The sequence below is a fragment of the Dipodomys merriami genome, unplaced genomic scaffold, assembly GCF_024711535.1.
Source record: "Dipodomys merriami isolate MVZ:Mamm:240054 unplaced genomic scaffold, mDipMer1.0.p SCAF_821, whole genome shotgun sequence".
NCBI classification, from domain to species: domain Eukaryota; kingdom Metazoa; phylum Chordata; class Mammalia; order Rodentia; family Heteromyidae; genus Dipodomys; species Dipodomys merriami.
Window position 1 is genome coordinate 64,258 of NW_027206426.1, and position 13,004 is coordinate 77,261.

The following is a 13,004-nucleotide window of genomic DNA, read 5'->3' on the forward strand; positions in this document are numbered from 1 at the left end:
GTCTTTCAACAGCCAGGGGGCGGGGCCTGGAGGTGACAGACAGCCCCTATGGCCTTCCAACAGCCAGGGGCAGGACCTGGAAGAGACAGACAGCCCCTGTGGCCTTCCAACAGCCAGGAGGCGGGACCTGGAAGTGAAGGACAGCCCCTACGCCCATACATTCACTAGTGGGCGGGACCTCTGGGTGATGGGCATAAACAGAGTCCACAGAACTAGCCACGAAGGGGCGTGGCTTCACACAGATCGAGTCTCCAGCTATTGGCTTGGCAGGGGGTGGGGCCCAGAGATGATGGACAGCACGCCCTGCCTTTTAACCTCACCCAAGGAAGAGGCCGAACTGGACCCGCAGCTTCCCTGGGTGGGAGACAGGCGTGTCAGCCAATCAGAGCAGGGGGTGCGGCTGGAGGAGTCCCCGGGGAAGCCAATGGGGCCCTCCCTCCAGAGAAGACCTGGATATCATGCAGGTGCAATGCATCCTAGGCCTAGGGAGACACAGACCTCCGACATGACTTATCCTACTGCAATAAGGAGCTATAGGCCCACCTGGGTCAATCCCTGGAGAGGTCATTGGGGTCCCCTGGGACAGGCACAGAAGGGGAAGAGTTTGAAGGCCTGGTCATCCACCCATCCATCCACCCAACCACCCCCCCCCAGAGTGGTCCAACATCCAGGTACCCCACATCTCCAATCCCGCTGGGCCAATCTGAATCCGAGTTCACGTAGTTAGGAGGACTGTGGTGTGAGGTCCAATCAGCAGCGAGTTGGATTTGTGGGGGGGCTAAGGGGCGTGTCTTACAGCTGGACCAATGACAAGGGAATTAGGAAAGTGAGGGAGGGCTTTCATGGAATAAGCCAATCAGGTGTGAATCTAGGTGGTGGGACGTCCTGGAGGAGGGCGGGACCAAGCTTGTATCCTAGCAACCCACCGGAAATGGCCTGAAATGGAAGGCAGGACTAGTTCTATACCCTAGCAACCACCAGAAATGATCTGAAATGGAAGGTGGGACTAGTCCTATACCCTAGCAACGACTGGAAGTGACCTGAAATGGAAGGTGGGTCTAGTCCTATACCCTAGCAATGACCGGAAGTGGCCTGAAATGGAAGGTGGGAGTAGTCCTATACCCTAGCAACGACTGGAAGTGGCCTGAAATGGAAGGCAGGACCAGTCCTATACCATAGCAATGACCGGAAATGGCCTCAAATGGAAGGCAGGACCAGCCCTGTATGCTAGCAACAACTGGAAATGACCTGAAATGGAAGGCAGGACCAGTGCCCGGCCTCTGACCCCCGTGACCGCTGACCCTGCCGTGCGGTACGGTGCTCACGAGGTTTTATTGTGTGGGAAGCTAGAGGAGAGAGGCCCGGATGTGACAGGGCTCCGGATGGGAGGCTGGGGAAAGGCCCTGGATGGGAGGCCCGAGGTGGAGGTCCAGGATGAGAGGCTCAGGATGTGAGAGTCCCAGGATATGTGAAGCCCTGGGTCTGAGAATCCCATGATGTGAGACTCTCTGAATGTGAAAATCCCCGGATGTGGGAATCCCCAGATGTAGGAGTTCCCAGATGTAAGAGTCCCCACATGTGAGAGTCTCTGGATGTAAAAGTCCCCGGATGTGACAATCCCGGGATGTAGGAATCTCTAGATGTGGGAATCCCTGGATGTGAGAATCCCTGGCTGTGGGAATCCCCGGATGTGAGAATCCCTGGATCTGAGAATTCCCGGATGTGAAAATCCAAAAATGTGAGAATCCCCGGATGTGAGAGTCTCTGGATGTGAGATTTCCCCAGATGTGGGAATTCCCTGGTCTGAGCATCCCTGGAAGTGGGAATCCCCGGATATGAGAATCCCCGGATGTGGAAATCTCTGGATGTGAGAATCTCCGGATGTGAGAATCACCGTATGTGAGAGTCTGTATGTGGGAATCCCCGGATGTGAGAGTCTCTGGATGTGAGACTCTCCGGGTGTAAAAGTCCCCGGATGTAGGATTCCCCGGATGTGTGAATACATCCCCGGGAATCCCCGGATGTGAGTCCCCAGAAGTGAGAATCCCCGGATGTGAGAATCCCCAGATGTAGGAATCCCTGGATGTGGAGAGTCTGTATGTGGGAATCCCCGGATGTGGGAATCTCTGTATTTGAGTATACCCGGATGTTTAATACTCGGATGTGAGTCCCTGGATGTGAGAGGCGCAGGCCAGGATCTGCCGTAGCACCGGGCAGTTGGGGGTTGGGGGTCGGGTCGGGGTCAGAGGTCGGGGATCAGGTGGTCGCAGGCACAGAGCGGTCCGGGCACGCAGCAGGGCTGCAGGCGCGGGCTCCAGGTGTTGTGTGCAAGGGCGAGGGGCGGGGCCGCGCGGGGGCGGCACGTGCGCAGCATCCGGGCCACTGCAGCCTCCACGCGCCTGCGCGTCGCCATCGGGCCCCGCAGCGGGCGGGTCTCCCCCGGGTCCGCCGTCAGGTCAAAGAGCAGTGGCCGCCGGTGGCGGGTCATGCACCGCCTGGAGCAGGCGCAGGCAGGGAAACCGAGGCAGGCGCCCGAGCCCGGCGGGTCGAAGCACGGAGTGGCGAAGTGCAGCTTCCACACCGTGCAGCCTGCGGGGGGTGGGGAGAAAGGAGTAACATCCGGGGCCTCACATCCGGGGATTCCCATCCGGGAATTCACATCCAGGACATCACATCCGGGGATTCACATCAGGGCATTCACACGCAAGACCTTACATCCGGGATTCCCATCCAGGACCTCACATCTGGGTATTCACATCCGGGGATTCCCATCTAGGACCTCACATCCAGGGATTCACATCCAGGCCCTCACATCCGGGGATTCACATGCGGTACTTCACATCCGGGGATTCACATGCGGGGCCTCACATCCGGGACCTCACAGCCAGGGATTCCCATCTGGGACCTCACATCCGGGGCCTCACATCTGGGGATTCCCATCCGAGGCCTCACATCCGGGATCTCACATCCGGGGCCTCACATCCAGGGATTCTCATCCATTACCTCACATCTGGAGTCTCACATCCGGGAATTCCCATTGGGGACTTCACATCCGGGACCTTACATCCGGGGATTCCCATCTCATGCCTTCCATCCAGGTCCTCACATCCCGGGATTCCCACATCCGAGGATTCCCACATCCAGGTCTCCCACCCCAGGCCTTGCATCCGGGTCCCTGCGCGCTCGCATGCAGCCCCCTCCCCCGCCCTGGGGCCCCGCGGAGGTTGAGGCACTCACTTGGGCGGTTGAACCAGCGCACGGCGTGCAGCCGGGCCTCGCAGTAGTGCAGCAGGAAGTTGTGGCCTGCGGCCTGCGCCGTCCTCAGCAGCACGGGCATCAGGTCCCGGCCGTCCACCTCCCTGCGGGACCCGGATGTGCAGGCTTCTGAGCGCTCAGAGACTCGGATGTGCAGGCCAGAGCCCCCAGAGACCCGGATGTCAAGGCTTGAGCCTGTAGAGACCCGGATGTGCAGGCTTCTGAGTGCTCAGAGGTCCGGATGTGCAGGCCAGAGATCCCAGAGACCCAGATGTCCAGGTTTCTGAGCCCTCAGAGACCCGGATGTGCAGGTCTAAGACACAGGCCTCTGGTCTTAGAGACCTGGATGTGTAGGCCTGAGGCCTCAGAGAGCCGAATATCCAAGCTTCTGAGCGCTCAGAGACCCGGATGTCCATGCTTCTGAGCCCCCAGAGACCCGGATGTGCAGGCCTGAGATCCCAGAGACCCGGATGTGCAGGCTTCTGAGCCTTCAGTGACCCAGAGGTGCAGTCCTGAGCCCTCAGAGACCCGGATGTCCAGGACTGAGACCTGGGCCTAGGTACTCAGAGACCTGGATGTGCAGCCCTGATGCCTTAGAGACCCCGATATGAAGGCCTGAGTCCTCAGAGACCCAGATGTCCAGGCTTCTGAGTGCTCAGAGGCCCGGATTTGCAGGCCTGAGCCCTTAGTTACCCGGATGTAAAGGCTTCTGAGCCCCCAGAGACCCGGATGTCAAGGCCTGAGCCCCGGGTCTTGGGTCTTAGAGACCCGGATGTGCAGGTCTGAGCCCTCAGAGACCCGGATGTGTAGGCTTCTGAGCCCCCAGAGACCCGGATGTGCAGGCCTCAGCCTCCCCCCCTCGGGATCCCTGAGGCCCCGGATGACCCCCCTTCCCACCCACCCCGTGGGGACCCAGGCCGGCGAACGACTACCTGTCCGCCGGAACCCAGCCCCCGGCCAGGCGCACCACGGTGGGGAACAGGTCCATGAGGCTGGTGGGCTCAGGCACCAGGCGCCCTGCAGGCAGCGTCCCGGGCCAGCACGCCAGCCCGGGAACCCGGATGCCACCCTCCCAGCCACCCATGCCTTTGCCACCTGCAAGGGGGGAGCGAAGGGCAAAGGTCAATGGCGGGGTCGGGCCGCGTGGGAGACCCCCCGCCCATCCTGCCTCAGTTTCCCCCTCGCCTCGGTGCACGCTGTTGGAACCCCCGAGGCGGGCGCCCCCAGCCCGGGCCTCCAGCGAGGCACCGTGATCCAACGTGAAGTAGACAAGGGTGCAGTGCCCCAGCCCTGCGCCGTCCAGCGCCACCAGCAGTCGCCCTGTGGGGGGGCAATGGATCCGTGCCTCAGTTTACCCCCAGCGTCCACCGTGCCTAGGTTTACCCCCAACATGCACCATGCCTCAGTTTACCCAACATGCATCGTGACTCAGTTTACAAATTTCCATCGTGCTTCAGTTTATGCCCAATGACTCAGTTTACCCAACAGGCACCGTGCCTCAGTTTACCCCCAATGCTCACCGGGCCTCAGTTTACCCCCATCCCAGTGCCTCAGTTTACTCAACCCACTCACCTCATCCCCGTGCCTCAGTTTACCCAACATGCACCATGCCTCAGTTTACACAACATGCCCAGTGCCTCAGTTTACCCAACATGCACCATGCCTCAGTTTACCCAACATGCCCAGTGACTCAGTTTACCCAAATACACCGTGCCTCAGTTTACCCCAATACCCAGTGACTCAGTTTACCCAAATGCACCGTGCATCAGTTCACCCTGAACATGCACCGTGCTTCAGTTTACCCAACATGCACCGTGCCTCAGTTTACCCAAGTGCACCATGCCTCAGTTTACCCCCAACATGCCCAGTGACTCAGTTTATCCAAGTGCACCGTGCCTCCGTTTACCCCAACCCATTGACCCCGTTCCCATGCCTCAGTTTCCCCCATCCCGCTCACCCCATCTCCGTGCCTCAGTTTCCCCCAACCCACTCACCCCACCCCCGTGCCTCAGTTTCCCCCATCCCACGCACCGTGCCTCAGTTCCCCCCCTGCACTCACCCACCATCCAGTCAAGCTCCTCCACGTCGCCGTAGGCGCCGTGCGAGCTGCAGCCCCAGAAGGCGGGTGAGGTGACCAGCGGGACGTGGACGTGGAGGAAGGAGACGAGGAGGAGGAAGGGGCGGGCCTGGTGCCTGCGGACCCACGTCAGACCCCGCCCCCATCATCAATAACCTCACCAATAACTGACCTGATCAGATATTGCCAATAATCGATCAGATGATTGATAATCGATCCTGATCTGATCGAAAATACCAATAATCGATCGTGATGTGATCGATAATACCAATAATCGATCATGATCTGATCGATAATACCAATAATCAATAGTGATCTGATTGAAAATACCAATAATCGATCGTGATCTGATCAGTTATTACCAATAATCGAACAGATCTGATCAGTTATTACCAATAATCAAACATCATCTGATCGATATGACCAATAATAGAACATGAGCTGATCAGATATTACTAATAATCGAACAGGATCTGATCAATAATACCAATATTCGATCGTGATGTGATCGATAATACCAATAATCGAACATCATCTGATCGATAATACCAATAATTGAACATGAGCTGATCAGTTATTACCAATAATCGAACATCATCTGAACAGTTATTACCAATAATCGATCATGATCTGATCAATACTACCAATGATTGATCGTGGTCTGATCTGAGGTCTACCAGATGTCTCTACAGATCTACTAGATGGAACATCCAAGGACCTGAGGTCTACCAGATGTCTATAGAGATCTACTGGATGTAACATCCTAGGACTTGATTCTACCAGATGTCTCTGCAGATCTACTGATGGAACATCCGGGAACCTGAGGTCTACCAGATGTCTATAGAGATGTACTAGATATGACATTCAGGGATTTGAGGACTACCAGATGTCTATAGAGATCCATTGATGGAACATCCGGGGATTTGAGGTTGACAGTTGACTATAGAGATCTACTGGATATACATCTGGGCACCTGAGGTCTACCAGTTGACTATAGAGATCTAGTAGATGTACATCAGGGGATCTGAGGTCTACCAGATGTCTATAGAGATCTATTGATGGAACATCCAGGGATTTGAGATTGACCAGTTGACTACAGAGATCTACTGGATGTACATCCGGGGATCTGAGGTCTACCAGATGCCTATAGAGATCTCCTAGTGGAACATTCAGGATTTGAGGTTGACAGTTGACTATAGAGATCTACTGGATGTACATCCGGGGATCTAAGGTCTACCAGTTGACTATAGAGAACTAGTAGATGGCATCTGTCCCCCTCCCCGACCCCAGGCTGACCTGTGGATGAAGGCCTCAGCCTCCCGCAAGAACAGCCCCGTGCTGGCCTCGAACCTCAGAGGCTGCTGGACGACCTGGTGATCCCTCATCAGGAAGCAGTCGGCGTGGACGATGAAGACACCTAGGAGGCGGGAGGTGCAGGCCAGGAGCAAGGCCCCACATCCGGGGCCCAGCACCCTGGGCACCCAGCGCAGGCCCAGCAGGCCCGTGAGCTTCCCAGCGGCCAGGCAGAGCTGGGAAAGAAGCAGCAGCTGCGCCCCCAGGTCCAGGGGCCCTTGCAGACACGCTCGCTTCTCCGAGGGCTCCGCTTGCAGGCAGTCCCCCATCAGGGTGAAGGGGACCCCGAAGAAGGAGTCGAACCTATGGTTCAGGGGGTGGTGGCAGTGGTGAGTGGGGGACTCACAGTTGAGGCCCAGGTGCCATTTGCCTGGAGGGGAAGAGATGGATGGATGAGTGAATGGATGGGTGGATGGGTGGATGGGTGGATGGATGGTTGGATGGATGGGTGGGTGGATGGATGGGTGGATGGATGGATGGATGGATGGATGGATGGATGGATGGGTGAGTGGATGGATGGATGGATGAATAGGTGGATGGGTGGATGGATGGATGGATGAGTGGATGGATGGATGGATGGGTGGATGGGTGGATGGATGGATGGATGGAGGGGTGGATGGATGGATGGATGGGTGGATGGATGGATGGATGGATGGATGGATGGGGGATGGGTGGATAGATGGATGGGTGGATGGATGACTTCTCTCTTACCTATGAGGCCGGTGGCATATCCCTGCTGCTGCAGGATCTTGGCGAAGGTGATCTCGGAAGTGGGCAGCCCGCCAGACACGGCCGCCCACCATGCCTTCCAAGAGAGAGGAGAAGGACCCTAGGTCAGTGATGATGGCGTCCTGGGTAAGGAGGGGGCATCTAGCACCTTCAAGGGGAAGGCCTGCTGTGTCTGGGATAGCCTGGGACCTGCCCACCCGGGGTGGAAAGGACCCCAGCCCTGGGAGCCCTCGGGGGAAACCAATATGGCATCACTTCCGGTTTCCTGGTGGTTCAGGGGGGAAGTCCCAGAGTCTCAGGGATTTGAACCTGAGATCCTCGGAGAAGTCCTCCCCTCCCTCTGGTTGACCTCAGTGCCCTAGATGTTGGGCCTCAGTTCCCTGGATGTTGGACCTCAGGTCCCCGGATGTTGGATGTTAGTATCCCGGATGTTGGCCCTCATCCCCGGATGATGGAGTTCAGTGCCCTGTATGGTGGATATCAGGACCCCAGATGTTGGACTTCAGTTACCCGGATGTTGTAGCTCAGTTCCCTGGATGTTGGATCTTACTACCCCGTATATTGGAGCTCAGATTCGGGTATGTTGGCCCTCAGATCCCCAGATGTTGGAGCTCAGTTCCCCGGATGTTGGGGCTCAGGTTCCCGGATGTTGGATCTTAGTATCCCGGATGGTGGATGTCAGATCCTCGGATGTTGGAGTTCAATTCCCAGAATGTTAGGCCTCAGATCCCCGGATGTTGGATCTTAGTACAATGGATGTTAGAGATAAGGTCCCCGGATGTTAGAGTTCAGTGCCCTGGATGTTGGTGCTCAGATCCCCGGATGTTGGATCTTAGTAACCCGGATGTTAGAGATGAAGTCCCTGGATGTTAGAGCTCAGTACCCCGATGTTGGTGCTCAGTTCCCCGGATGTTGGGCTTTAGATCCCCGGATGTTGGGTCTCAGATCCCCAGATGTTGGATATCAGGTCCACGGATGTTGGATCTTAGTACCCTGGATGTTGGCTCTCAGATCCCCGGATGTCCCGCCCCCGCCTCCCCCCCCACCGCCTCCCCCCCACCGCTCCCTCCGTTCCCCGGATGTCCCACCCCCCCATACTGACCCAGGCGCACAGGGTAGCGTCCCGTCAGGAAGGCTGCGTGGCTTGGGCTGCAGACGGACGCTGCTGCCAGGTGCTGGGTCAGCCGCACGCCATCGCGGGCCAGGCCGTCCAGGTGCGGGATGCTGTGTGGGGAGAAGCAAACTGAGTCACAGCCAAGAACATACGGGGACCTGGGGTCTAACATCCGGGGATCTAATGCCCAACATCCCAGGAGCTAAACTCCAACATCCGGGGCCCTGAGATCCCACATCCGGGGACCTGAGATCCCACATCCGGGGTACTAAGATCCAACATCTGGGGACCTGAGGTCCAACATCTGGGGACCTGGCATCCAACATCTGGGAACCTGAGGGCCAACATCTGGAGATCTAAGATCCAACATCTGGGGCCCTGAGATCCCACATCCAGAGTACTAAGATCTATATCTGTGGACTGGGCTCCTACATCCGGGGAGCTAAGGCCCAACATCCGGGTTCTGATCTCAAACATCCGGGGACCTGACATCCAACATCCGAGGTACTAAGATCCAACATCCAGGGAATTGAATTCCAACATCCGGGGACCTAACATCCAACATCCAGGGATCTGAGGTCCAACATCCGGGGGCCTGATCTCCAACATCTGGGGTACTAACATGTAACATCCGGGAACCTGATTTCCCACATCTGGGGTATACTAAGATTTAACATCCGAGGACCTGATCTCCAACATCCGGGGCACTAACATCCCACATCAGGGGATCTGATCTTCAACATCCAGGGAACTGAGATCCAACATCCTGGGAATTGAACTCCAACATCCGGAGACCTAACATCCAACATCCGGGGACGTGAGGTCCACTAGATGTCTATACAGTTCTCCTGGTGGAACATCTGGGGAACTGAGCTCTAACATCCGGGATACTAACATGTAACATCCGGGGACCTGATATCCAACATCCGGGGACCTGATCTTCAACATCCGAGCACCTGACATCTAACATCCGGGGTACTAACATCTAACATCCAGGGACCTGATCTCCAACATTCGGAGCACTAACATCTAACATCCGAGAACCTGATTTCCCACATCTGGGGCATTAAGATCTAACATCCTTGGACCTGTCCTCCAACATCCGGGGCACTAACATCCCACATCCGGGGACCTGAGCTCCAACATTCGGGGCACTAACCTCCAACATCTGGGGACCTGAGCTCCTACATCCGGGGCACTTAAGTCCAATATCTGAGGACATGATCTCCCACATCCGGGGTACTAAGATTTAACATCCCGGGACATGATATCCAACATCCGGGGCACTAACATCCAACATCTGGGGAACTGAGTTACTAGATGTCTATACAGTTCTCCTGGTGGAACATCCAGGGATCTGAGCTCCCACATCCGGGTAACTAAGGCCCCACATCCGGGCCTCCCCCTCTGCTCACCGCAGGCTGCGGTTCCCGAAGCTGTCCAGGTCGCCCAGGCCCAGGTCATCGGCCAAGAGCAGCAGGAAGTTGGGGCGCGAGGGGGTGGGGCCTGCGCAGGGGCCAGGGGGGAGGAGGAGGAGGAGGAGGAAGGCGAGGGGTGGGGCTGCGCAGCCGCTGTGCGACCTGAGGAGGAGAGAGAGGAGGAGGAGCGGTGGATGGGTGGATGGATGGGTGGATGGATGGATGGATAGGTGGATGGGTGGATGGATGGATGGATAGGTGGATGGGTGGATGGATGGATGGATGGGTGAATGGATGGGTGGATGGATGGATGGTTGGATGGATGAGTGGATGGGGGAATGGGTGGATGGATGGATGGGTGGATGGATGGATGGATGGGTGGATGGATGGGTGGATGGGTGGATGTATGTATGTATGTATGGATGGATGGATGGATGGATAGGTGGATGGGTGGATGGATGGATGGGTGGATGGATGGATGCACAGTGGATGGATGGATGGGTGGATGGATGGATGGGTGGGTGGATGGGTGGATGGATGGGTGGTTGGGTGTATGGATGGATGGGTGGATGGATGGGTGGGTGGATGGATGAATGGTTGGATGGGTGGATGGATGGATGGGTGGGTGGATGGATGGATGAATAGGTGGATGGATGAATAGGTGGATGGGTGGATGGATAGATGGGTGGATGAATAGGTGGATGGGTGGATGAATAGGTGGGTGGGTGGATGGATGGATGGGGATATGGATTGATGGATGGATGGATGGATGGATGGATGAATGGATGGGTGGGTGAGTGGATGGATGGTTGGGTGGATGGATGGATGGATGGGTGGATGGATGGATGGGTGGATGGATGGATGGGTGAATGGGAAGAGGGATGGAAGGACTCCCCCTCCCTCCAGGCCCTCTCCTGACCAACTTGGCGTCCAGGATCCCGTCCTTCCCATGATGCTCCCCGTTTCCTGGAAGAGAATGCTGGAAGCAGGAAGTGGGGAAGAGCTGAGTAACATCCGGCCACCCCAGGGCCAGGCTGCTGTTGCCCCCACCAGTACATCAGCCCCTCACCTCGTCTTTCCAGGCCTGTGGCGGGGCCCTGCAACCCCCACCCCGGGGCATGGTGGGACATCTGGGGGGGGGCTTCATAGAACAATCGAAGCCCTCCCACCCCGGGTCCCCACACCTCTCCCCGTGTTCCCCAGAGGACGAACTCACATCCACAGTTCTCTGCCATCAGCGCCTGGGCCTGCTGCTCTCCCTGCCAGCCAGGAAGCTCGCAGGGCTCAAATGTCCAAGTCACTCCAGCAGCCAGAACTCCACAACAACCCTCCAAAATAAAAGTCCCCTTGTTCCTTGGAAAGCACAACATTCCCCCCCTCCAAAATAAAAGTCCCCTTTGTTCCTTAGAAAGGAACAGGATGTGGTGCTGAAGGGGAAGGCGGGGAAGGAAGGGAAAAGCCCGGAGTTGCTGGGCTGGGCGCCAAGAAATTGCCAGGCCTGGCAGAGGCAGGAGGAAGGGGAGGCGGGAAACCTCGAGAACTACATGGAAGGCTGCAATAATAGTCAGGACCGTCAGGGAGGGTGGCCTGTGCCCAGAGGGCGTGGCCTGCGCTCAGTAGGCCGTGGCCAGAGCTCAGGAGGGCGTGGCCTGGGCTGGGGAGGAAGTGAGGGACTCAGGAGGGCTTGGCCTGTGCTGGGAATGTAGTGAGGGTCTCAGGGGGCGTGGCCTGTTCTCAGGAGGGCGTGGCCTGTGCTGGGGAGGAAGTGAGGGACTCAGGAGGGCGTGGCCTGTGCTGGAGCTAAACTGAGGGTCTCAGGAGGGCGTGGCCTGCAATGAGGCAGAAGTGAGGGTCTCAGGAGGGTGTGGCCTGCAATGAGGCGGAAGTGAGGGACCTATGTGGGCGTGGCCTGCGCTGGGGCGGAAGTGAGGGTCTCAGGAGGGCGTGGCCTGTGCTGGGAAGGAAGTGAGGGTCTCAGGAGGGCATGGCCTGTGCTGAGAATGTATGAGGGCCCCAGGAGGGCGTGGCCTGTGCTAGGAGCGGAAATGAGAGTGTGGCCTGTGCTGGGCAGAAATGAGGGGTCTCAGGAGGGTGTGGCCTGTGCTGGGGCAGAAGTGAGGGTTTCAGGAGGGCATGGCCTGCGCTGGGGCGGAAGTGAGGAAGAATTCCATCCAGAAGCAGCACGGCTGCTTTATTGCCTCCGAGTCTGGGAAAGGACCCCAACGGCCCAAAGCACAGCTGGAGCCCGGAGCCAAGGTGTGGAGCGCCTGCTCCGCCCACATCTGGGTTCCACCTCTCACATCTGGGTCTCAACCCCTCACATGTGGGTCCCAACCCTTACATCCGGGTCCAAACCCCTCACATCCAGGTCCTGGCGCCTGCCAGTGGGCCTGGAGATAAGTGACATCCTGGTACTCGCCTCCACGTCTGGGTTCCCGGACCTGGAGATCCCTAACATCCGGGTACCCACCCCATATCTGGGTTCACGGACCTGGAGGTCCCTAACATCTGGGTACTCACCCCACATCCACGTTCATGGACCTGGAGGTCCCTAACATCTGGGTACTCACCCCACATCCAGGTTCATGGACCTGGAGGTCCCTAACATCCGGGTACCCAGCCCACATCCGGGTTCACGGACCTGGAGGTCCCTAACATCCGGGTAGTTCCCATTCCACATCTCGTTCCTGGACCATCAGTGGATGTGGTGGGACCTGACATCCGGAATCCCCACACCACATCCGGGTCCTAGACCCTGTCAGTAGAAGGAGAGGAGCGTGACATCTGGGACTCCACACGCCACAGCCAGGCCCATGGATGTGATATCCGGGTCCCGTCCAGCATATATCCGGGTCCCTGCCACAGTCCACACCCGGGTTAATGGACGTGGACTTACATAACATCCGGGTTCCCCACGCAACATCCGGGTCCTGGCCCCTGAGTGGACCTACAGATAGGTTACATCCGGGTCCCCCAGTCCACATACGGGTCCTGGCTCCTCAGTGGAACTGGAGATAGGTGACATCCGGGTCTTCCCATCCACATCCGGGTCCTGGCC

At 57.5% G+C, this 13,004-nt stretch overlaps 2 protein-coding genes across 6 annotated transcripts; both read right to left on the reverse strand.

Annotated features, from left to right (window-relative positions):
• Positions 1-1,267: 1,267 nt before the first annotated feature.
• LOC138819894 (arylsulfatase L-like) lies at positions 1,268-7,666 on the reverse strand. Its single transcript, XM_070011489.1, has 8 exons — positions 7,604-7,666; positions 7,397-7,490; positions 6,629-7,055; positions 5,315-5,448; positions 4,441-4,575; positions 4,188-4,350; positions 3,238-3,359; positions 1,268-2,589 (listed from the first exon to the last, which is right to left on the reverse strand). The coding sequence occupies exons 1-8, from the start codon at positions 7,664-7,666 to the stop codon at positions 2,243-2,245; spliced, it is 1,485 nt and encodes a 494-aa protein (XP_069867590.1). The 3' UTR covers positions 1,268-2,242.
• Positions 7,404-11,316, reverse strand: LOC138819893 (uncharacterized). 5 transcript variants are annotated; one of them, XR_011369673.1, is made up of 6 exons: positions 11,163-11,316; positions 9,944-10,925; positions 8,517-8,638; positions 7,968-8,157; positions 7,724-7,880; positions 7,404-7,490 (listed from the first exon to the last, which is right to left on the reverse strand). XR_011369673.1 is itself a non-coding variant. In XM_070011488.1 (4 exons), exons 1-4 carry the CDS (start codon positions 11,314-11,316, stop codon positions 8,196-8,198), a joined length of 1,308 nt encoding a protein of 435 aa, XP_069867589.1. In that variant the 3' UTR covers positions 8,084-8,195. The 5 variants fall into 5 exon arrangements, 1 of the variants encoding a protein (XP_069867589.1); XR_011369675.1 differs by lacking the exon at positions 7,968-8,157; XR_011369672.1 differs by having other exon boundaries at positions 7,724-8,157.
• Between the last annotated feature and the right edge of the window lie 1,688 nt (positions 11,317-13,004).

Excerpts from the sequence above, each read along its gene's own strand:
- LOC138819894 (XM_070011489.1), bottom strand. The coding sequence starts at position 7,666 with ATGCCATATTGGTTTCCCCCGAGGGCTCCCAGGGCTGGGGTCCTTTCC. Across the intron at positions 7,491-7,603 it reads TTTCCACCCCGGGTGGGCAG|GCATGGTGGGCGGCCGTGTC; the intron begins GTCCCAGGCTAT and ends CTCTCTTGGAAG. Across the intron at positions 4,351-4,440 it reads TTCCAACAGCGTGCACCGAG|GTGGCAAAGGCATGGGTGGC; the intron begins GCGAGGGGGAAA and ends CCCCCCTTGCAG.
- LOC138819893 (XM_070011488.1), bottom strand. The coding sequence starts at position 11,316 with ATGTTGTGCTTTCCAAGGAACAAGGGGACTTTTATTTTGGAGGGTTGT. Across the intron at positions 10,926-11,162 it reads GATGGCAGAGAACTGTGGAT|CATTCTCTTCCAGGAAACGG; the intron begins GTGAGTTCGTCC and ends TCCTGCTTCCAG. Across the intron at positions 8,246-8,516 it reads ACGCTACCCTGTGCGCCTGG|ATCCAACATCCGGGGATCTG; the intron begins GTCAGTATGGGG and ends CGGGTTACTAAG.